This window comes from Lynx rufus, unplaced genomic scaffold, assembly GCF_022079265.1.
Source record: "Lynx rufus isolate CCGP_SWC_20201006 ecotype Redwood Valley unplaced genomic scaffold, mLynRuf1.p SCAF_15, whole genome shotgun sequence".
In the NCBI taxonomy this organism is placed as follows: Eukaryota; Metazoa; Chordata; class Mammalia; order Carnivora; family Felidae; genus Lynx; species Lynx rufus.
The window spans coordinates 19,993,643-20,015,436 of record NW_025814829.1 but is presented as its reverse complement, the minus strand read 5'-3'; the positions used below and the strand labels follow the sequence as shown (position 1 = coordinate 20,015,436).

Genomic DNA, 21,794 nt, shown 5'->3' with positions numbered 1-21,794 from the left:
GGGGGGGAGTTATTAAAACAGATGACTGAGCCGCACCCCCAGACTTTCTGATCCAGTCTGGAGCAGGAGTGAGAATCTGCCTTTCCGTTTCTTTAAGATTTTGCTCTTAAGTCATCTCGCACCCCAACGGGGAGCTCAAACTTACAACCCCGAGATCAAGAGTCACATGCTCTGCCAACTGGGTCAGCCAGGCGCCCCTAGAGAATCTTCGCGTCTAGCAGCTTCCCAGGACATACTGATGCTGCTGGTCATATTTTGCTAGCCACTGTATTCGTGTAAAAAACCATAGAGCAGTTTGTGCTGTTGCAGTGAGGAAGGAGGAGGAGGAGAACTTATTGAGAATCTGGTATACCAGATTCTTAATATCTACACCTCCTGTGTTGCACTCCGTCTACATTTTCTCACAGTAAGGGAGACACGATTCTTCCTGCTTTATTTTTTTTTTTTTTTTTAAAGTAATCTCTACACCCAACACGGGGCTTGAACACACAGCTCTGAGGTCAAGAGTCCCATGCTCTACCGGCCGAGCCAGCCGGGTGCCCCTGTTCTCCCCATTTTAGAGAGGAGGAAACCAAGGCTCAGTTTTCACACACATCTCACACTCGACCCCAAGCCTGGACGTGCTAAAGCTTAGGCTGAGCAATGCCATGAATAGAATTCCATTTCTGAGTGGAAGGATAATTTCAGAGGTCTTTCCAACCCTCAAAGCGAGACTGGCTTAACGAGCCCTTTTAAGCACTAACATGCATTCAGCAGCAGCTAACTGCTATGCTATATTCTCTCCAGGATGCATGTGGCCACCGGTCTAACTCTTAAGATGCCTCTGGGCCATCTTACCGGCTCCCACCTCTTCTATCCTTCTTGGAACCTGCAGTCACCACCCCCCCCCCACTTCTCCACGCAGGCTGAGAACTCGGTTCACCCAGGTATTTGGCAAAGGAGGCTTTTTGTACACATACCCATCTCTGCTGTCAGCATTTATGTGGGGTAGGGGGGCTGGGGCATCTGGGTACAGTCCTTGGCACCAACTTGTCTGCCACCCACCCCATGCCAACCCCAGACAGAGCTTGCCAATCCGCTCTCCACACTGTGACCGGCAAAGCAATGACGCCAGGGCTGTGAGGATAAAATCCGGACGTGGGGGAGGGGCGGCCTCATTCCCTAGAATGGCCAAAGGAACTGCAGATGTGCTTAATGACCTTGAACCAGAGACTTCACTCTACTGCACCCGCCTTGCCTCCTCAGGGTCTGGGAAGCAGAGACCAGAGGGTCCTGGGGACCGAGAGCAGGCCCACGGTCACTTAGCGGATTCCGCCCAACATGAAATCAGGCCCAAGTCTAAGTGACCTCCTCTAGGCTGTGATGATCAAAACTTTTCTCTTTGCACATGTTTTAAAATTTTTTTTTCAACGTTTTTTATTTATTTTTGGGACAGAGAGAGACAGAGCATGAACAGGGGAGGGGCAGAGAGAGAGGGAGACACAGAATCAGAAACAGGCTCCAGGCTCCAAGCCATCAGCCCAGAGCCCGACGCGGGGCTCGAACTCACGGACCGCGAGATCGTGACCTGGCTGAAGTGGGACACTTAACCGACTGCGCCACCCAGGCGCCCCTCTTTGCACATGTTTTAATATTCAAGGTTTTCAATTCTTTTTAAAAAATGTTTACTTATTTATTTTGAGAGAGAGAGAGAGAGAGCACGTGAGTGGAGCAGAGAGAGGGAGGGAGAGAGAGAGAGAATCCCAAGCAGGCTGGCTGCACACTTCCAGAGCAGAGTCCAGTTCGGGGCTTGATCCCACAAACATGAGATCATGACCTGAGCCGAGATCAAGAGTCGCACGCTTAACCAACCGAGGCACCCAGGCGCCCCTAAGGTTTTCAATCCTAACGGAAACAGTAACAAAGACAAAATACAATCGCGATTCTGTGCACTAAGGAATTTGGGCAGCTCCCACGTACGTGAAAGGTTGGTAGTGAGAGTACGTGGCTTTTATTTCACTCTCTGTTATATCATCTTGTTTGCTTTCTCCCTGAATGTTTCCCGGATGTAGATCACTGTTGATGGTCCAAAATATACAATTGATTTATTGTTTATCAACTTCAAGGACTAAGTGGGAGTCACTGTAGGGCAAACATCTCTCACCACAGAGCCAGTCCTGGGAACTCAGTGACGAACAAACCCCGTGGCCCTTGCCTTGGAGGAGAGGCGGTAGACAGGTGATGAGCAATGATGTAGTTTGGGGCCCTAGGAAGGTCAGGGAAAGCTTTCCAGAGGAGGCGACCCTTGAGGCAAAGAAATAGGTTTCAGTCAGCAAGAGCCTGAGGACCCTTCACTCCTACAGATCTTTTCTGCCAATGCAGTCAGTTTTTCCGTTTTTTAGCGTCTCAAACTGCTTTCCAGAGCTAGTGAGGGACAGGGATAATTCCCTTCCAATTTACAAGGAGGGAAATCAGACAGTGGCTAAGGGACCATCCAAGGTTTTTCTGTAAAATTTAAGAGTGACCACAGGGTGCCCAGCTAGGGTTAGATACTTGAATACTCGACACGGGAAATATAGGACAGCCTCTGCCCTTGGGGAACTTGTTATCGCTGGGAGATAAGATATGTAAATGAAAAGCCAAAAATAATTGTTAAAGGCAACGTGCAAATAACTCAGTTCCCCAGCTGTTTATCCAGGACTCGCTATCTGAAAGGCATTCAGTGAGGCACCTGGGTGGAGGTGGGGAGAGTCAAAAATATAGGTAAATATGTCCCAGGCCCTTAAGAACTCACCGTTTCATTGGCTGCAAGGGAGGCTGGGTGACAGGAAGAGGAACCTAGCAATCCATGGATACAGCTGTGAAGATTGTAGGGGCAAGAAGTCAATCAGGGGCTGGCTAGAATTTTGGGGTTGGATAGAATTTGTCCAGAAAAGGTTCCTGAAGGAGGTGGACAGCGTGATGATACTGGAAAACAGGAGACAGAGAAGAAAAAGAAGAGAGAAGAAGAAAAATCTTTTCACACACCCACCCTTCCACACTTAGTTCAGTAATGAAGCCCTCCCTGGGCAAAATGGGATACTGCCCCAGGCTCTCGAAGCATCCCCATTACAGAGCCGCGTTGCTTCACCTGTTTCCCTGCCTACTAGTCCCAGCTCCAGGGCTCTGCCCGCAAGAAAGAAAGAGAGGGACGCCCGGGTGGCTCAGCCGGTGAAGTGTCAGATTCTTGGTTTCAGCTCAGGTCACGATCTCACAGTGCATTTTGTGGAATGATGCTGAGCCCCAAGTTGGCACAGAGCCTGCTTGGGATTCCCTCTCTTCCTCTCTATCTGCTTCTCCCCTGTGTGCTCTCTCTCTCTCTCCCTCAAAATAAATAATAAACTTTAAAAAATTTAAAAAAAGAAAGAAAGGGCGAAATAAAGGAAGGAAGGAAGGCTTGACTCTAAGGGGGTTGGGTATTCACAGTAAAGTGCCTCACTTTGCATTTGTTGACTTATTTTTACTTTCCACTATTTTGTCCAACTGTAACTTACAGTAAAAGACACAAATCGTAAGCATGCGTATGTTTGTACAAGAATGAATATTTACATATGTTTATAGCTGTGTAACCACCACCCGGATCAAGCTATAGAATGCCTCTAGCACCCCAGACACTATGGGCTGCCTCACGGTGCACTGTACCAGGGTCACGGCTACTGTGGCTGGAGGAGCTGCCCCAGTAGGGTGATAGATCTGGGGAGTACCATCTATAGAAATCATGAAAGAATTTTAGGTGTTTGGGCTGGAGAAGCCAAGTGCTGGGGCCGGGTGGTGTGTGTGAAGGGCTAACATGCGCGGAGCAATTAGACTTGTCCTGTGGGTGGCGGTGGGGAGTCACCGGGAGGGACATTTCAGTGGGGCATGAAACCCTTCCTAACTGGAGCTGACCCATGTTGGAAGCAGACCCACAGGAGATGATAGGTAAGATCCTCAACAGTAAGAGGTATCAGCCAAGAACAGGACTGACGAGCAGTTATCAGCAACTATGGGGAGAGGATAGGGGACTCGATCTGGAGATTGTTCTTTCCAACTCGGAGCTTCTGTGGTTCTGGAATTCTGTGAAAATGGCAGAGAGGACCCAACCAAATGCTTGTGGTTATTATTCATTTCTTTTTTTTCCTAGAGGAGACCTTTTTACTGAACCACAAATACTGTGTAGACCCTCCATTATCACTACTGAATAAATAACTCTTACTACCTACCAACCCACTGAGCCAGAGAGGCCCTGGGGCTCTGCTCCCATGTGCTCAGAGGAGAGGAGGGATGGTGCCTCTGTGAGATGAAGCCAGCCCTGCAAGAAATGTGGATTGCCCCCTCCTCATGCCAGGTTGTCAGGAGAGCACTCCCTCCCCGCCCCCCAACCTCCTCAGCCCTTTCAGCTCTGGTCCCCCTGGAGGGCCAAGTGGGCATGATGTCGTGGTTCTTGCCACCACCAGCAGAAGTGACACTCTGGACCTTACTGCTCCGCCTCCGGGGGCCAATGCAGGAACCCTGGCTCCCTCAGAAGCAGGACCACACAGGACTCGCCAGTTCTATAGCCACCTGGGGGGAGGGACAGCCTGTGTCAGCCCAGCCGCAGGCTCCTCCAAGGACTGCTGGTCTGGAGAGTGACACCTCTCACCCCACTCCCCCATCCGTTTTTTTCCAGCAAAAAAGGAATTCTCCCCCAGGACCCTTTTTACCCCTGGAGGATTACTTCCCAACTCCTCTTGGGACTCCTCCAGATCGCTGCCCACCCCCGCCCCCCACTAGGAAGAAGGCGAGAAGTGGAGTTTGGAGAGAACACCTTCATCTTCCTCCTTCCTGCACCTGTCCAGCGCGCAGAGATGCGGCCGGGGAAGACCAGCTCTCAGGCGGAGCTTAGGGTGCAGATCGGATAGTTCTAAGGTTTTCTGTCTAAAATGCTTATCCTCTCGAGGGTCCAATGAAAGCTATGAATACTCTCCCAAAGGAAAAAAAAATGTATGTAGGAGATTTTATCTTCTATTCTGGGGGCCGATGGGGGCGCTGTCAGACCCTTGAAGTGCATCTGTGAAGCACCTAGGTGTAGGGGGGCGCTGTGCTCGGGGGGGGGTTCCTCCACCGCAAAGCCCAGGCCGGGTTGGGGGGTGAGGGTGGGGATTGTAGCTCCCCAAGCCTAGGCGAAGCGCTGGAAGGTCCCGCTCTCCAGCCTCTCCGAGCGTCCGGGACGTCTCTCGGGCTCAGTTTGCCCAGCTCTGCAATGGGCGCGCGGGCCCCTCCGCCCCCGCGGGGCTGTGCACGGACGCGGGTGGGACGGACAGCTGGAGAGGGGGTGGGGGCGAAGCGCTGCAGGCGGTCGGTCTCCTGCAGCCGGGGAGGGTGAGCGTGCGTTCGGGAAGCAGGGGGAGGCCGGCGCCCGGCCGCGCGCGAGGAGGGCGCGGGCCCCGACGCGGTGCCAGGCGGCCGCAGAGGCGCCCCCGCTGCTCCCCGGGCCCGAGGGCGGGGCCCCTCGCCGGGCCGCCCCTCCCCGCCCCTCCCTCCCGGCCGCCGGCCTCCCCTGCCCGGCCGGCCCTCCCGCGGGCGGCGCGGCACTCGGGCACCGGCGCGCGGAGCCAGCAGCCGCTGAGCCCGCCAGCCGGGGCCATGGGCTGCGACGGCCGCGTGTCGGGGCTGCTCCGCCGCAACCTGCAGCCCACGCTCACCTACTGGAGCGTCTTCTTCAGCTTCGGCCTGTGCATCGCCTTCCTGGGGCCCACGCTGCTGGACCTGCGCTGCCAGACGCACAGCTCGCTGCCCCAGATCTCCTGGGTCTTCTTCTCGCAGCAGCTCTGCCTCCTGCTGGGCAGCGCCCTCGGGGGCGTCTTCAAGAGGACGTGAGTGCCGGGCCCGCGCGGGAGCCCCGCAGCCCCCAGACCCCAGCCCCCGCCGCTCCTCCGCACGGCCGCGCCGACCCTTCCCTTCCCTTCCCTTCCTTTCCCTTCCTTCCTCTCCTTCCCTTGCACCCCTTCCCTTCCCGCCGCCCGCGTCCCTGCCCCCGCGGGGCTGGGGCCGCGGGGCGCCCTCGCCTTCTGGCGGGCGGCGACCACCTCTCCCAGCGCCGCCAGCCGCGCCCCGCCTTAGCTGGACTGCTTCCCTCCCCCACCCCGGCTCTCCCCGGAAAAGTCTCTCCAGAGACTGAAGGTGACTTCTGGATTATTTATTTGCCTTCTCTCACCCCCGCCAGGGGGTTAAACCCGGCCCTCACCCGCTCCCCCACCCACGCGCCACGGGCCCAGGGGTGATGGAACCGGGGGCGGTGGGACGGCGTCTCCCTCCCGCACCGCGGGTCTCAGGTTTGTCAGTAGCCCCTGCTGCCGGGGGCGGAATTGGAAGTGAGGTGGAAGGAGAGTGGGAGTGTCACCTCAGGGGCCGTGCCAGGTGCCAGGGCTGGCTGCGGCTTGACAGAGCGCCCTGGGGCGGGCTCCACTCAGACCATCAGCTCCGGTTCAGCTGACACACGCTGTCCCTTCCCCCCCGGGGCTGCGGGGCTGCTGGGTCCTGTGTGTCCCTGCTTCAGAGGGAGTCAGGGTTCCTGCATCGGCCTCCGGAGGCCAAGCCCTTCTGCCTGGGAGACGCTCAGCACCAAATTACTAGGGCCACGTAGGGGAGGGGTGGGCTGTCCCACGCACAGCTTGGGTAAGTTGACCCTCCAACTCTGGGGCCAGGGTCCCCCTCCACTTCCTTGGCCTCTGCTCGGGACTCGGCCTTCCATGGCCGCGAAAGATGCCCCCTTTGGATACCATCCCTCGCAAAGCCTCCTTCTCCCCCGGGCTTACGTTGGACAGGGCCGCCCCCGCGGAGCCCTCCGGAAAGGCAGCAGGATTGCTCGCCTAGAGCAGCTGGGGAAACAGACCCAAAAGCAGGGGATAGATGGCTTGCAAACTGGAGGCTGCTGGAGATTTCCCTGGTTCTGGTTCCTGGCTGGGTGGTTTTCTGGGCTGCATGGACTCAAGCAAGCGGAAGGCCCAGGAACAAAACCCCCGTTGGGCTATCCCAGAGAAACGGGGGCGGGGGGGGGGCATGCCCAGCCAGGTGCTCTCACCCTGGGCTCGCTCCTAGAGGTATCCCTGAGCTGATGGAGAGGACACAGGCGTCATACAGACAGATCCCACTTTAGGATGCCCAACTGACAAAACATTCCCAATTAGGAAGTGATTATCCCCATTATCAAATTCTTTTGTAAACGGAAGAATTCTCTTGAGAGGCAAGTCTCGTGGACACTGGTTTTTCTTTGGGCTTTGTGCAAGGTTGGATGCATGGGGGATTCTGCAAATCTTAAGAGAAAGCTCAGGACGCTTCTTGATTCTGCCTAGAGGTTTAATTAGAAATCCATCAGGATGTTTTTCTGTTTTCTCTCCTTCCTTCAAAAGCGTGTTTTGCCTTACAAAAGCTCCCTTACCTGGCACTTTTTAGGAACATGTGTAGCGCAAAGAACAGGAAGGGGAATGGGAGTAATTTGAAAGGGCAGGTTGGCGGGCCAGGTTCGGTGAAAACAACAACAGAAACAGACACACACCCAAAGGGGCCATCTCTTCCTTGCTTGCTGTGCACCTCCCTCGGGGCTCCTTACTCAACAAGGAGCTCTGAGCAGGCAGTGGAAAGGGTCGTGGGGCAGGAAACCGGCTCACAGAGAAGAAAAATAATGCTAATAATAAAACTAACTTCGGAGAGCTCTTTCTCAATGCCAGGCACTGTTCTTAGCTCCTCATCGTTCGTAGCAACTCATTTAAACTTCACGACAACCCTACAGAGTAGTACTGTTGTTTCTATTTTGTGCCTAAGGAAGCTGAGGCACAGAGAGGTTAAGAAACTTGCCCCGAGGGCCGCTGGGTGGCTCAGTCGGTTGAGCGTCCCACTCCGGATTTCGGCTCACGTCATGATCGCTCCGGTTCATGGACTTGAGCCCCGCATCGGGCTCCGTGCTGACTGTGCGGAGCCTGCTTAGGATTCTGTCTCCCTCTCTCTCTGCCCCTCCTCTCCTCCTCTCTCTGTCAAAATAAATAAATAAACATTTAAAAAATTTAAAAAAAAAAAGAAACTTGCCCCAGGTCACGTCATACAGCTATTGAGTCAGGTTTTGAACCCAGGCATTTGTCTCTGGAACCAGATACCCGGGAAATGGCTCTTGCTTTCTGAGTAGTCCTCTCGAACTGCGTAGGGTACAAGTTATACCCTGTCCTCACCAGGCAAAGGCATGGGGCTGAGTATTCCTGAGCTGACGCCTCTGGGAAGGAGGGATCTGAGGGGTCAGGTGGAGGGCCTGAGTCCTATCAGTTCAGGCTCACATTTAAGTCCTTGACCTCAGTCCTCCCAGCCCCCAAACAAAATGTCATAAAGAACCCTTTCCTTTGGCTAGGAGCGAAGTGGACTTCGGGAGGAATGCAGGATTTGTCACAGGGGTGGCCTGTGTATAAAGGAAAGTGACAACCTAGCTAGGTCCGGACGACTCATCACAGTCCCCCATTTCTCAAAACAGACAGAACCGCCAGTAGCCCTAAAAGCGGCCACTAAAGCTTGATTGCTTGGGGCCTGACCACAAATTCAAATGCTAATACCCCCCCACCCCCACACCAAGTGCTTTTCAGCTTAAGTGATTACCGCGAGAGCAGTGTGGCCAGGCTGGCACTTGTGAGGGGGATGGGGGTTGGTTTAACAAATGGCAAGAGCCAGCCTGTACAGACAGACACACGGGAGAGGTGAGGGGCTCGGGACAGCCCCAGTCCTGCCTGCTGCTGGGCCCAGACTGAGGACCAGGGCTGAAGAGGGTTTCTGGATGCCTCCGTGGGGGCATGCATTGGAGGGTCTGCGTGTGGACAGCCTCGGGCGTTAGAGCGGGACCGGACAGGACAGCACAGGAGCTCTCTGCTCAGGATCAGTTACCGACCCCCCCCTCCCGCCCCCGGCCCCACCCCCAGCTTCTAGCACAGACAGATCTTGAGGGAAGCTACCATGTGCAGGCCAAGAGGGAGACGGGTACAATTAGAGTCAGAAGAATCTGGACTAGACCTTCCTTAGAAATATCTTGCGTATCGAGAGCAGGGAACCATTCAGAGAAGAGAAAACTGCAAAGCCACCTGGTTGGCAGGGTGTATAGGTATGTGCTTTGTCAGACAGGAAAGAGAAAGGCGTATTTAGATAAAAGGTTAGGGTTTTTGTTTTCTTGGTTTCTTGGGGACCTGTCTAACCACCCTGGGCAGTTTGGGAGACCCCTTTATCTCAAAGGCATCAGGGTAGATAAATGGCTTTCAGACCTTCCCCAGCCTTCTCCCAGCCTCACCTTGGCCTCTGCCCTGCATGCACCCTCCTAATTGAAGGCTTGGGTTCTTCCCCTCTACCCTATTCACTGCCTCCTTCTCTACCCATCATTTTCCCCAAATGCCTGCAAGTCCTGCCCTGCCCAAGACCCAGCTCTGACTCCCTCCTGCCCGTTGCATGAAACCTAGTCTTTCCTGCAAGGTTTCCCAGGCCACCATCAGCCCTGCTTCCCCAAGATGCTGGCCCCCTGAAGTTTCTGGAACACAGTACAAAAGCCAGTGTCTTCCCCTGAGCTGGGCCCCTGGTCGGTCTCCCGTCTAAAAAGCCTCTGCCTCTCCCTCCAGCAGTTTGTCTCCCTTTCAGCACGCAGAAAACCTGGGCTGAAAGCCTACTTGGGGTCTGGCCCCAGACACCGTTCTTACTTTAAAAACTCATCTCAGTGTGGGAATTACCATAAGACCCAGCAATGCCACTCTTAGGTATATTAAGACCTGTCAACACAAAACCTTGTACAGGAATGTTTATAGCAGCATTATCCGGTTTTTAAAAAGATATTATTTATTTTTGAGACAAATAGAGTACGAGCTGGGAAGGGGCAGAGAGAGAACGAGACTCAGAATCTGAAGCAGGCTCCAGGCTCTGAGCTGTCAGCACAGAGCCCGTCGCGGGGCTTGAACCCACGAATTGCGAGATCATGACTTGAGCTGAAGGTAGAGGCTTACTTGACTGAGCCACGCAGGCGCCCCAAGCAGCATTATTCCTAATAGCCAAAAAGTGGAAGCAAACCAAATGTTCATCGATGGATGGATGGACAAATGAAATGTGGTTCACCCGTACGGTGGAGTAGTATTCAGCCGGAAAAAGGAATGAGGTCCTGATAGATGCTACAACATGGAGGAACTTCGAAAACGTCATGCTAAGTGCAAGGAGCCAGGTACGAAGGACCACAGGCTGTGTGGTTTCATTTGCATGAGAGTCCGGAATGGGAAAATATAGTAGAGCAGTAGGTTTCTAGGATGTGGAGAGGAATGGGGAGTGGCTGCCGATGGGTATAGGGTTTCTCTCTGGGTATAGGGGTGAGGGGGGGATGCCCTAAATTTAGGTTCTGGTGACGGGTTCACAGCTCTGAACATACTAAAAACCACTGTATTATACACTTTGAACAGATGAGTTTTATGGTATGTAAATTATATCTCATTTTTTTTAAGATTTTTATTTTTTTAAGTAATCTCTATACCCAACGTGGGGCCCGAACCCACAACCCCGAGATCAAGAGTCGCACGCTCCACTGCCCCATCTCAATTTTTTAAATGAAAACAAAATCTCAAAACTCATCCCACCCCTTCATTCACTTGTCCAACAAGCATCTTTCGAGCCAAACCCCGGTTTAGGGGAGAATACGATAGACAAGGTCCCTGCTCTCAAGGAGCTTGTGCTCTGGAGGACCGTTGTACCGAAATGAAGGAAACAAAGCAGGACGAGGATGGAGAGTAAATAGTGTTGGGGGGGGGGTTACTTTCACCAGGTGGTCAGGGAAAGCTCCTCTGAGGAGGGGACAGTGGAGCTGACATGTCAATGACAGCAGAGAGCCATGCGTGCAAAGAGCTGCAGGGGAGGGGTTCCAGGCGGACAGAGCCGCTAGACCATCCTTGCAAGGCCAGCACCCCAGCACACCAGGCAGGTCGTCACACGCAGGGTGTGCCCCCCCACCTGAGTCTAATAGGGCCTGAGCCCTGCCTTGGGCTGGGATCTCCCCAAAGGCAGTCTTTCTTGTTCCTCCCTCTGGGTGTCCCCAGCCTTAACACAGGGCCCTGACCAAGCTGGGGTGTCAGTATGGGAGCGGCCAGTTAGAGGGGAGCCACGAGAAGGCAAAAGTTGCCCCTTCCCTCTTGGCCAGCTCAAACTGTTCTCCAGCCTGCCCTAGCTCCCAGGGTGTGGCCTTGACTCCTGGTTTCTTGTCCCAGACCCCGACTCCTCTCTTGCAGGCTGCCGGCTCCTTTTGGGCTGGAGAGAGGCTCAGGCTGCCGCTGACGCTTCCTGGGTTCTGGGCACTTCTCCTCTTCCCTGGTCCCTCCAGGAAGATTATCAGGGTGGACAGGGGGACGCCCTGAGGCAAGAGTGTGAGAATGTCAGTGCCCATGCTGGAGTCACTCCCATGGAGGTGGCATGGAGCGGTCAACAGCAGCATTTTTACCCACTCCTGGGACGTGGAGGGCAGGACGGGCTGGCTGGCATCTTACTGTTTACGCCCTTCCTCTGGTTTGGAGCCAGGCAGCCCCCCCTCCTCTTATCACAGAACCAGGAGGGCCAGAGCCGCCACTCCTGGCAACGCCAGGTCAAGGTGATCACGTGTGCCCTCTGGGTAAAGCAGAGCACCTGGGCTGACAGGGTCAGCAGCGTGTTCAAGGTCACACAGCAAACTGGCGGGGCGGGCACCTCCCGCAGAGCCACCGCCAGGCTGGGGGAGGACCTGCTCTCTCTCCCCCGTTTCACCTCCACTTGGAGCCGTCAATGAGTAACTTGGACATTTCTCAGGCTTCCTGAGGAAGGGTTCCCTCGACAGTCTAAGCTGTTCCTACATCTCCCCAGGCCTTGGGGGATTGCCCCCCCCCCCCCGCTTTAACTGGTCTGAATTAACCTCTGAGTTCGAGATCAGGGGAGGGAAGATCAATAACACGATGCTGGCTTTAGCCTGGAATGGGAGTCCAAAAACTGGATCCTGACTCTCTTCCCCTGTCTGGGCCTGGCTTCTGATCTATACAGTGAGGGGTAGGATTCTTAGGTCCTTGCTGCCACTCCAGCAGTTCCCGCACCAGCCTCCCAGGGTCACCCCAGAGGGTGCTGCAGTGGGAACAGAGAATCCAGGAGCTGGCACCCATCTCTGCTGAGCGGACTTCCCTGGGCCTGGCTGCTGGCAGGGAGGGGGTGAGCACCGAGGAGGGGGACTGCCAGTGGCCAGGGCCAAATCCCAGCGAGTGAGCCAAGGACTGTAGCATCACACTGACTCCGCACGGCAGCCTCAGGAGACAGAGCTTACTGGCCCCATTTTATCATGGAGAAAACCGAGGCTCTAAGGAGCGATGTGTCAGTGCCTCGTCCGGAGCCGCCTGCTGGGAAGTGACAGAGGTAGGTCTAGGACCAGTCTTTTTTTCAATTTTCTTTTCCTTTTTTTTTTTCAACGTTTTTTTTTTTTTTATTTATTTTTGGGACAGAGCGAGACAGAGCATGAACGGGGGAGGGGCAGAGAGAGAGGGAGACACAGAATCGGAAACAGGCTCCAGGCTCTGGGCCATCAGCCCAGAGCCCGACGCGGGGCTCGAACCCACAGACCGTGAGATTGTGACCTGGCTGAAGTCGGACGCTTAACCGACTGCGCCACCCAGGCGCCCCTCTTTTCCTTTTTTAAAAATCTTTTTAAAATGTTTAGTTTTGAAGGGGAGAGAGACAGAGTACAAACAGGGGAGGGGCAGAGAGAGAGAGAGGGGGACACAGAATCCAAGGCAGGCTCCAGGCTCTGAGCTGTCAGCATGGAGTCTGATGCGGGGCTCGAACTCAAGAGCCGTGAGATCACGATCTGATCCGGAGTCGGACGCTTGACTGACTGAGCCATCCAGGTGCCCCCTCTTCTAAAAATTTTCTATTGAAGTATAGTTGACATACATATTATGTCGTTCCAAGTGTACAACATAGAGATTTGACATTTGTCTACACGAGGACCAGTCTGACTACAAATCCCACTACATCCGTGCTGCCAAAGCTGTTTTGACATTATTATTCCATAATTTTGAAATTACCCACATTCCTAGAAGGGGCCTTTGACTAAACCATTAAGTGACCAAGCCAATTAGTATATTTCAGTCTGGCTCTGGGGTGTATCTGGGACTTCTTTTCTCTTGGCAGCAATGTTCCGATCTAAAGAAATTTGTTCAGGCTGGGTTTTGGAATGCCCAGGCACAGCCCTGCCGGAGAGACTGGGGAGGGCGGGCAGCCCGGGATTGAAACCCAGGCTTTCTTGTGCTACGGCTGCTCCCGCTTACTGGGGACACGTCTCCGTTTCCCAGTGCCCGGGAACCGCAGGCCCGGTATGGGCTTAGCCCTCTGCAGCCCCGGCTGGTAGGCGGCAGCTTCAGATCATGGCTCAGGGGCTGGTAGCAGATGCAGGAAGGGGCCTCCCCCGGCCAGTTTTCCTCCAGCCTCTCCTTTCTGTTTTCTCCTTATCCTTTCCTGCCTGTCGCTGGGCCTGGGAACAAAAATCCCTCCCCCCCCACCCCGGCCATGGGCATCAAGTGTCCTTCTCAGAAATGGCGAGGTGAGAGGGTACAATGGGGGAGAGGAGAGGCCTAGATGGGCAGCCCACCGTGACCCCAGCCCTCCACATCCCCCTCCCTTCTCCCCAGCCTCCTGCTGCTCCACTGGCATCCGGGCCCCACTTGAGTCTTCGTGTCTTGCCTCTGTCTCCCGGTCTCTGTCTCTGACTCCGTCTGAGTGTCACCCCGTACAACTCCCACATCAGCCTCCCACGTCTCCAGGCCGTCCTGGGTGGGGTCACGAGACGAGCTTCCTTGAGCACGTTTCTCGTTTGACCAGCAACATCCAGCAGCCCCGGAGGGCGCACCTTCTCAGGGCCGAGCAAGGTGCCAGGCATGGGGGCCTCTGCACTAACGGCTGCAGCGGATGCCTTGGGAGGCCTGCAGTGGGGCCAGCGGTTATAACACGAAGGGTTTGGAGCTGCCATGACACCAGCAGAGGGACCCCTGGGGGCTCATGTTCCGGTGAACAGCTGTTCCCCCATTGCCTCTCAGCCTGCCAAACGAGGCTCTGCTGACTCTGGCCCCGGCTCTCTTCTGGCCGCCCCTCTCCCCAGCCCTGCTGAGTCTGTGGCCCAGCAGCAGCCCTTTTACACACACGCGCAAGCTCTGCCTCTGTCTCTGCCGCTGTCTCTCTCTCTCTCTCTCCTCCATGGAAAAGCAGCATGGCATAGGGGTTATCAAGATGATCTGGGTTTGAGTCCAGACTGTCAGCGGCTTTTGCAGTCTTTCTCTGCCTCAGTTTACTGGGGGGTCAAAGAGGCACAACTGCAAAGCCTACCCGCGGGCACTGTCGTGTGCACCAAATGTCTCGGGCACCGTAAGCACGTTAGTTGTCATTTTCTTGTCTCGCAGCCTTCCTTCCCTCTCAGTTTCCCGATCCTGGGACTTTGCTACAGGGCTGATCATTAACCACGTTCGTCTAGGTTTCTCAGGGCAATAATGATAACGTGTTAATTCTTTAAGAGAGTGTGTGCCCTTGGCGTGGGACCTCCATGCGTTACCGTAAAGTGGTGAGTGAGGTGGTGGAAAGGGCAAGCCATCCCGTGTGCCAGCTCAATGGGGAGAATATCTGAAGGGGAGACAGGGGACCCTCTTGCCATCCCTGAAGTGAGGCCAGCCAGGATGAGGCTGGTTCCATGCCCAACATGGGGCTTGAACTCCCAACCCCGAGATCCTTGTGCAGGCAGAGGAAAGGGAAAGAGAGAGAGAGAGAGAGAGCTATAATGAGAAGCTTGCTGTGTTCATCACCTGTGGAGAAATGGGCATCGCCTCTGTGCTGGGCACCGGGGAGGAAAGGGAGATTCGGAGGCCAGGTTGCAGGAGGCGGAAATGCATGAACCTCAGTGAGCAGTCCAGGCTGTCAGCACCGGGGACCTGCAGAGCAGGGTGGGGGAGGATGCCAGAGGGATCAGGTTGGTGGAGGGAACCCGGGAAAGACCTCAACAGGCCTCCCCACAACACAGCCCTCCCTGTCCTCCTCCTAGTGGCCGAGGTGAAGGGAGTCCCCTCTCCCTGCTCACGCAGGGTTGGGATCAGGCAGGGATTGTGATCAGTTATCTGCCCAGCAGATCAGCCCGGAAACAAGAAAAGAGAAAATAACTGATGCTATCAGCAGAGCCCTTCTGATAAAGGATTTAATCAAAGATGGGCCAGAAGGAGAAGCTGAGGGCCCCGGGGGTCGGAGGCAAGCACTTCTGGTGAAGGACGCAGCCCGAGGGCTCTCCTGGGGGCCCCCTTCTTTTCCTTAATGTGCTGGAAACTCACATATGTCTTCTGGCCACACACCCCTCCTCCCGCCCACCTCTCCAGGTCCAGCTGCCAGAACAGCTGTTCATAATCTGAGAAATTTCCTTTATAGCCTCTGTCTTCCAGAACCTTTTTTTTTTTTTTTTTTTAAGTAGGTTTCATGCCCAACATGGGGCTTGAACTCCCAACCCTGAGGTCAAGAGTAGTATCTTCTGCCAACTGAGCCGGCCGGGCGTCCCCAGAACCTTCTTGCTGCCCAACCTCCTTCACTCACATTAGCCTTTCAGCCTGGTTCCAGAAAATACAAGGCATCCTTCCTCACTCAGAGTCTGCTTATTAGGTAGGGGGTACCAAAAAGATCTTGAGAGAGCCCTAGACATTCCGTTTACTCACTCATGGGGGGACAGGCCCTCAGCCTGCCTGCTGTGGGCTCCTCTGGGGGGAAGGTCACCTCCCAGACACCTCTCAGTGAGGACAGCCACCGCGCCTCCCTTCCAGACACTTGGAGAGTCAAGATCTCTGTCCAAGGTGGGGAGGCACCAAATTACCCAAAGACCTCGGCTGTGGGCTTTGGTTCAGGTGGCTTAGCTTGGCGCCTACAAAGGGCCTGGCCGTCTTGCCATTCCTGTGTGGGAAGAGCGCATTGCAGCCCCGCTGGGGGGTGGGAGGGGATGTTTTGGAAATCGGGTCCCACCCGGGGTCCCACCTCCAGTTTCATGCGTTCGGCACCGTACCCATGAGACGCTCGAAGCGGGCTCCTCCTGTACATCCATGAGAGGAGCAGAAATATCTTTGTATGTAATCTTTTCTAAGTAAGCCATTGATTTATTTATAAGCTTTTTAAAATATTTATCTTTAGACGTTTATTTCTGAGAGGCAGAGAGCGGGGCAGGGGTGGGGCGGGGCGGGGGCGGGGCAGGGGCGGGGCGGGGTGGGGGCGGACAGAGGATCCGAAGCAGGCTCCGCGCTGATAGCAGCGAGCCAGATGTGGGGCTCAAACTCCGATCCTGAGCCGAGCTGAAGTCGGTTGCTCAACCGACTGAGCCACTCAAGCGCCCTAAAGGTTTTATTTTTAAGTAATCTCAATGTGGGACTCAAATCCACAACCCCAAGATCAAGAGTCGTTCGCTCTACTGGCTGAGCCAGGCAGGCGCCCCTATCCGCAATTTGAAGTTGAAACTCGCTTGTAAGTAAAATCATAGCAGGTGCACTTTGCTAAGTGCCATCACGTGCCGCTTCACACCGTTTCTTGAGTTCTTACGGCCGCCCTATGAGGTAGGGCTTGTTACCCGAGAAGACTGGGGCACAAGAAACATCTCGCCTGTGAACCCCTAGCTAACAAGTGACAGAGCTTCTTCAGCAGCCCCCTCCCCCCTCTACCAGAAGCTTCCCCTGAGGCTGCCCAGCGAGCGGGGGACAAGGAGGGGGCTCTTTATTTGAAGGCCCCAGGCCCCTCCCCTGACCTCACCCCTCTGCTACCGTAGCCTGGCCCAGTCGTTATGGGCCCTCTTCACCTCATCCCTGGCCATCTCCCTGGTGTTTGCCATCATCCCCTTCTGTCGAGATGTGAAGGTGCTGGCCTCTGTCATGGCACTGGCGGGCCTAGCCATGGGCTGCATCGACACCGTGGCCAACATGCAGCTGGTGAGGGTCTACCAGAAGGACTCGGCCATCTTCCTCCAGGTGAGCCCGCACGCAGCCACGGGGCTGGGTGGTCACGGGGAGCTCCCGGGAACCTGTCCACCTCTCCCAGCCCCCTCCCTGGGGTGAGGTGTCTTTTACTGGAGGCCAGGTGGTAATGCAAAAAGAGAAAAGAGCACCGGGGTCTTGGTTTTATGTGGCCATCTCCAGCTGGGCCACACTGGGCCACTATCTCTGGACTCGGGCCTCCTCAGCTCTAAAGTAGGGTCATGCTCCCTGCGTGCAGGGTGGTCCCAGGGACCCAGGTGCTCCAGAGAAGAGGTTCTTTGTGAATCGGAGTGTGCCGTGATGGGAGGGCTTGCTGTTTTCTCAGCTCCTTGCCCGTCTCTGTATTTCTCTTCCTATCCAGCCCTTCCCTCTATCAAGCTCCCTTCCCTTTGGGGTGTTAGCTGGTAGGTGTTATCATGGGAACGGCCCCCAGCTGGAGTTAAGATCTGGGAAAGAAGGAAGCGGGAGGGAGGGAATTGGCCACTGTCACCCCAGTTATCCCCGGACAAGAAGGTGACTGAGAGGAACTTCTGTCCTCATCTCTCCTGTGTCCCCATCGCTTCCCACTCTGGGGCCAGGCAGGCACTCCCCAGATGGAACACAAAGTTGGGGGGGAGGGTATGAAGCCTGAGCCATTCCCCCACCCACACCACTTCTCCTCCCCCCTCCAGGTTCTCCATTTCTTTGTGGGCTTTGGCGCCCTGCTGAGCCCCCTCATTGCCGACCCCTTCCTGTCTGAGGCCAGCTGCTTGCCTGCCAACGGCACGGCCAATGCCACCTCTGGAAGCCACCTGTTCCATGCCTCCAGGGTCCTAGGCCAGCACCACACCGAGGCGTGGCGTTGGTCCAACCACTCGCTCTCCGGGCTGCCTGCGCAGGACCGGGCAGGGACCCGCGTGTCGTATGCCTTCTGGATCATGGCCCTGATCAATGTGAGTGCCACCGGGGCAGGGCCGGGTGGGGACAAGTGGACCATCACACGTGTCAGTCCATAGCAGCTCCCAGTGTAGATTCTTACGATTCCGAGCAGTGTGCTGGGCTCAAGCATGCCCTCAGGAAGGCAAGGGGGCGGGAAGACTAACCCCCCCACCCAGGGATGCATCTGAATACAAACGGGGTCGCAGGAGATCATCTTGAAGGTCCTCAGTTGTCACAATCCATGATTGCGATTCTCCAGGGAGGTAAAGCCATGAGCAGGTTTAGCACAACGGGATCAGGGTCAACTTTCAAGCCATCCGAGGCTCCATGGGAAACCAGCTCTCTCCCTCCAAGGCCAGATGAAGGGGCTCTGGGACAGAGCACCCCAGGCTGTATGGGGCTCTTCCCTGGGCTCCCTCATCGCCGGTGGGATTCCCCTGTGTCCTGCTGTGAGGTGGGCTCCCGTGGGGGTCAAGGGATGAACAAAATGACCACACCATGGCTGCCATGGTGGGAGCAGGGTAGAGAGACCACCTGCCTGTACTGGGTCAGGTACTGAGGCCCCTCTGCACCCCGGCTCTCATCCTCCCTGTCAGCACCGACTCTGTCACTGGCCGGAAACCTCTGGTGGTCTTTAACCCAAGACAGATTCCCTGCCAGTAGCCCAGGCTGGGGCCAGAGGGACAGGTGGGGAGACGCCCCTACCCTCTCTCCAGCTTGGGAAGTACCGCGAGGAACAGCGGGAGCATCCCTGGCCCCCTGGCTCGGCCCGGCCTGGGCTGCGGGTGTGGAATATTCCAGGCGGCCGTTGGCCCGGCTGCGGGATGGAGGCAACGTATGGCCCATTGTGACGAAGGGCCTGGGTTTTCTCTGGGCCCACTTGTCACCGCTCTGCAGTGGCTGCCCAGCTGCGATGCCATGCACGTAGCACTGAAAGGGGTCTTCGAGATCATCCAGTCCCCCTGAGCAGCACAGCAGGGGGCGTCATGCCGTCCCTGGCACAAGGGCCCGATGAGTGGCTAGCAAGACACTGGCCAGGCTCTCACCCCGACTGCCAGCACCAGCCTCCTTCCTGCTGCCCCATAGCAAGTGCTCGTTTTTCCTTTCTTCGTGACTTTCCTTTCCTTGTACCAGAATCTTCACCGGGGGCTCTGAAAAACACACGCCCCTCTCTCGCCCTTTCCGTTTTCTGCCCATGCCTGTCACTGCTTTGGAAACAACCCAGCTTCGGGCCTGTGCCCTCCAGGGGGGCACCTGTAAGGGGAAGCGTCGCCATCAGTACCGGGTCAAAGCTGAGACGCCAGGACCAGGAAGCCGGAAGGTCCAGTGTCAGCCCGAGCCCTGTTTTCTCTCGCCCCACGAGGTGCAGCCTGGAGGCACTTTGTTTGTGGCAGGATGTCCGGACTTTTTTGTTGGTTTGTTTCTGAAGATAAACAGTCCACCACAGAAGAGAATGGGGCTGTGCATGCTTGTGGGCGCACGCACACACACACACACACACACACACACACACACAGGCAGCCTCCCCAGAACTCTTGGACTCTCCAGGTGGAGCCTTTGCCTTCTCTGAATGGGCTTCTTATAAAGACAGGCTGTGTTCTTACCAGGCAACCCCAGCCAATCCTCTGTGAAGCCCTTCCCACCGCCCACCTCCCTGGAAAGCCCCGCTGGAGTGACCGGGCTCTTTCACAGCTGTTTCCCCTCGGCCTTCACCCAGGCATTCTGCCACCGCAGGCCTCTGTGTGTGGGTTTCCTGTTTCCCCCATCAGACTGGAGGGAGGGTTTGACTCCCCCCGTCAGACCTGGGACTCTCGAGGCAGGGGTCGTCTCCTCCCACTGAGGCCTGATTTGCGGGGCGTGTGACTTGTTATCTTTGAGTGTGGAGGGAGGCTCCCAAGGTGCCCTCGGGGGGGGGCGGGAGCCTTGGGAAAATGCCACCCCCCACCCCGGGGCGCCAGTCTGCCTCCAGGGAGGGAGAGACCGCCTCAGAGCAGCACCAGCCCAGCTGCCTCCCATCTCTGTCAGCGCAGAGATGCCCGGTGGGCTCTGGGCAACTTGCACAGCTCCCTGGGCTTCCTCTCTGTCCTAAGCAAAAGGAACTTGATTTATATTGCAGCAGGGAGGGCAGAGGGCAGACTTGATGGGGAGCTTCCTGGCAGTGAGGGCGATGAGACACAGGCAGGGCACCTGAGGGAGGCGGTGGAGGCTTCTCCAGGCAACCGCAGGGGCAGGAGCTATTTCTCATCGCCCTGAGGAGTTCGCTAAACCCAAGTGGCTTGATGTAAAATAGCAACGCACACAACACCAGGCTCGTGGGCGCGGGTGTTGCCCGGACCGTGTATCTTTCCAGCAAAGGAGTCTGTGTCCCGGTTTTCCTGTTTAGACAGCGAGCCTCTGGGGACAGGCCCTCTACCTCCTCGGGTATAACATCACCCACACAAGCCCTGAGGTGGGGTCTGACCAGACAGAATCAGGGTGCCCCGGGCTCCAGTCCAGCTCTGCCCTTCCCTCCCCCGTCAGCCAGTGACCAGGCACTAACACTCTCTGGTCTCTCGCTTACCGATCTGCTCTCTTCCAGTTGTAACGGGTGATGACTAAGTGACAGTTTTGAGCCTCAGGTCGCCCCATCTGGAAAATGGGGATAACGAACCAAAGCAGACCTTCTTCGTGAGGTGTCATGTGATCTCCCAGCGTGAAGGAGTGTGTGTGTGTGTGGGGGGGGGGGGTCCCGCTTCGGCACCGTTCAGAATAAGGACCTTAGAAACAACTTTATCTCTGACATCTCTCCTGTACCAGCGGGGAGGCCTGGTGTGAGTCCAAGATTTGCATGTGACAAGGAGCTGTCTTCAGAAAAACAGATGTGGTTAAGGTGGGACAGTCAATACACCTGGTGGCATTCGCTGGGGATGGCCTTTAGGTGGACACCCGTAGAAAAGAACCGTCTTCTCTCAGGACTGTGCGGACCCGTGCCGGTCGACCCCGTGGTGGTGTGTGCAGGTGAGGCACGGGAAGGGGAGAGCCTGATGGGAACAGGGCTCTCCTGACCCTCTGCCCACCCCCCCCGCCCCCCAGCTCCCGGTGCCCATGGCTGTGCTGTTTCTGCTATCCAAAGAGCGGCTGCTGGCCTGCTGCCCTCAGAGGAGGCCCCTGCTCCTGTCCGCAGATGAGCTGGCCCTGGAGACGCAGCCTCCCGAGAAGGAAGACGCCTCCTCACTGCCCCCAAAGTTTCAGCCACACCCAGGTGGGGGCTCTAATGAACTTTCACGCTCACGGCCCCACACCGAGGCTTCCCTAGTGACCCCATCCCCCGGAGGGTGAACGTAGATCACAGGCGATGATGGTTGGAAGCAAACCCCGGGCACCCATGGTCCCGTTTGGCAAGACACGGACCAGCCTGGCCGCAGGAGTGGGGCAGGCAGACTCTGCCTCAGCCTGCCTGTGTGACCTTGGGCAAATGACTTGATCTCCCTGAGCCTCGCTTCCACCAGGACTGAGGTGGACAGGAGCTGTCCCTGACAGCTGGCTGGAAGTTAGGGAAGGTGGGCGGCAGTAACTGGTCCCCAACCTGCCAGGCTCGCCCATCTGGCAGCCGCTTACCCCGGGCCTGCAGAGGGGAAGGAGCAGAAGCTGAGACTCAGCCCTGTTCTCATGTCTCGTCCAGGGCACGAGGACCTGTTCGGCTGCTGGCAGAGGAAGAACTTCAAAGGAGCCCCTTACTCCTTCTTCGCCATCCACGTCACAGCCGCCCTGGTCCTGTTCATGACCGACGGGATGACGGTGAGCCTGCCCGCCTCCCCGACGCTCAAGCTAGGGGCGGCAGGAGAAAGAGGGGAGCTTCAAGGTGTCCTAGAGGGCTCA

General features: G+C 56.2%; 1 protein-coding gene and 1 long non-coding RNA gene across 3 annotated transcripts in view; one reads left to right on the top strand and one right to left on the bottom strand.

Annotated features, from left to right (window-relative positions):
• Positions 1 to 1,573: 1,573 nt before the first annotated feature.
• On the bottom strand, positions 1,574 to 5,818 carry LOC124509979 (uncharacterized). The gene is made up of 3 exons (XR_006961552.1): positions 5,682 to 5,818; positions 2,774 to 2,946; positions 1,574 to 2,283 (listed from the first exon to the last, which is right to left on the bottom strand). It is a non-coding gene; the product is annotated as an uncharacterized LOC124509979 (long non-coding RNA).
• The window catches only part of MFSD4A (major facilitator superfamily domain containing 4A), a 31,594-nt gene continuing 15,369 nt past the window's right edge, over positions 5,570 to 21,794 (top strand). For both annotated transcript variants that reach the window (XM_047076619.1, XM_047076620.1), the window contains exons 1-5: positions 5,570 to 5,852; positions 16,814 to 17,012; positions 17,690 to 17,950; positions 21,009 to 21,177; positions 21,598 to 21,713. In XM_047076619.1, the coding sequence (XP_046932575.1) occupies positions 5,623 to 5,852; positions 16,814 to 17,012; positions 17,690 to 17,950; positions 21,009 to 21,177; positions 21,598 to 21,713 (975 nt within the window). In that variant the 5' untranslated portion in view covers positions 5,570 to 5,622. The remainder of the gene's footprint in view (positions 5,853 to 16,813; positions 17,013 to 17,689; positions 17,951 to 21,008; positions 21,178 to 21,597; positions 21,714 to 21,794) is intronic.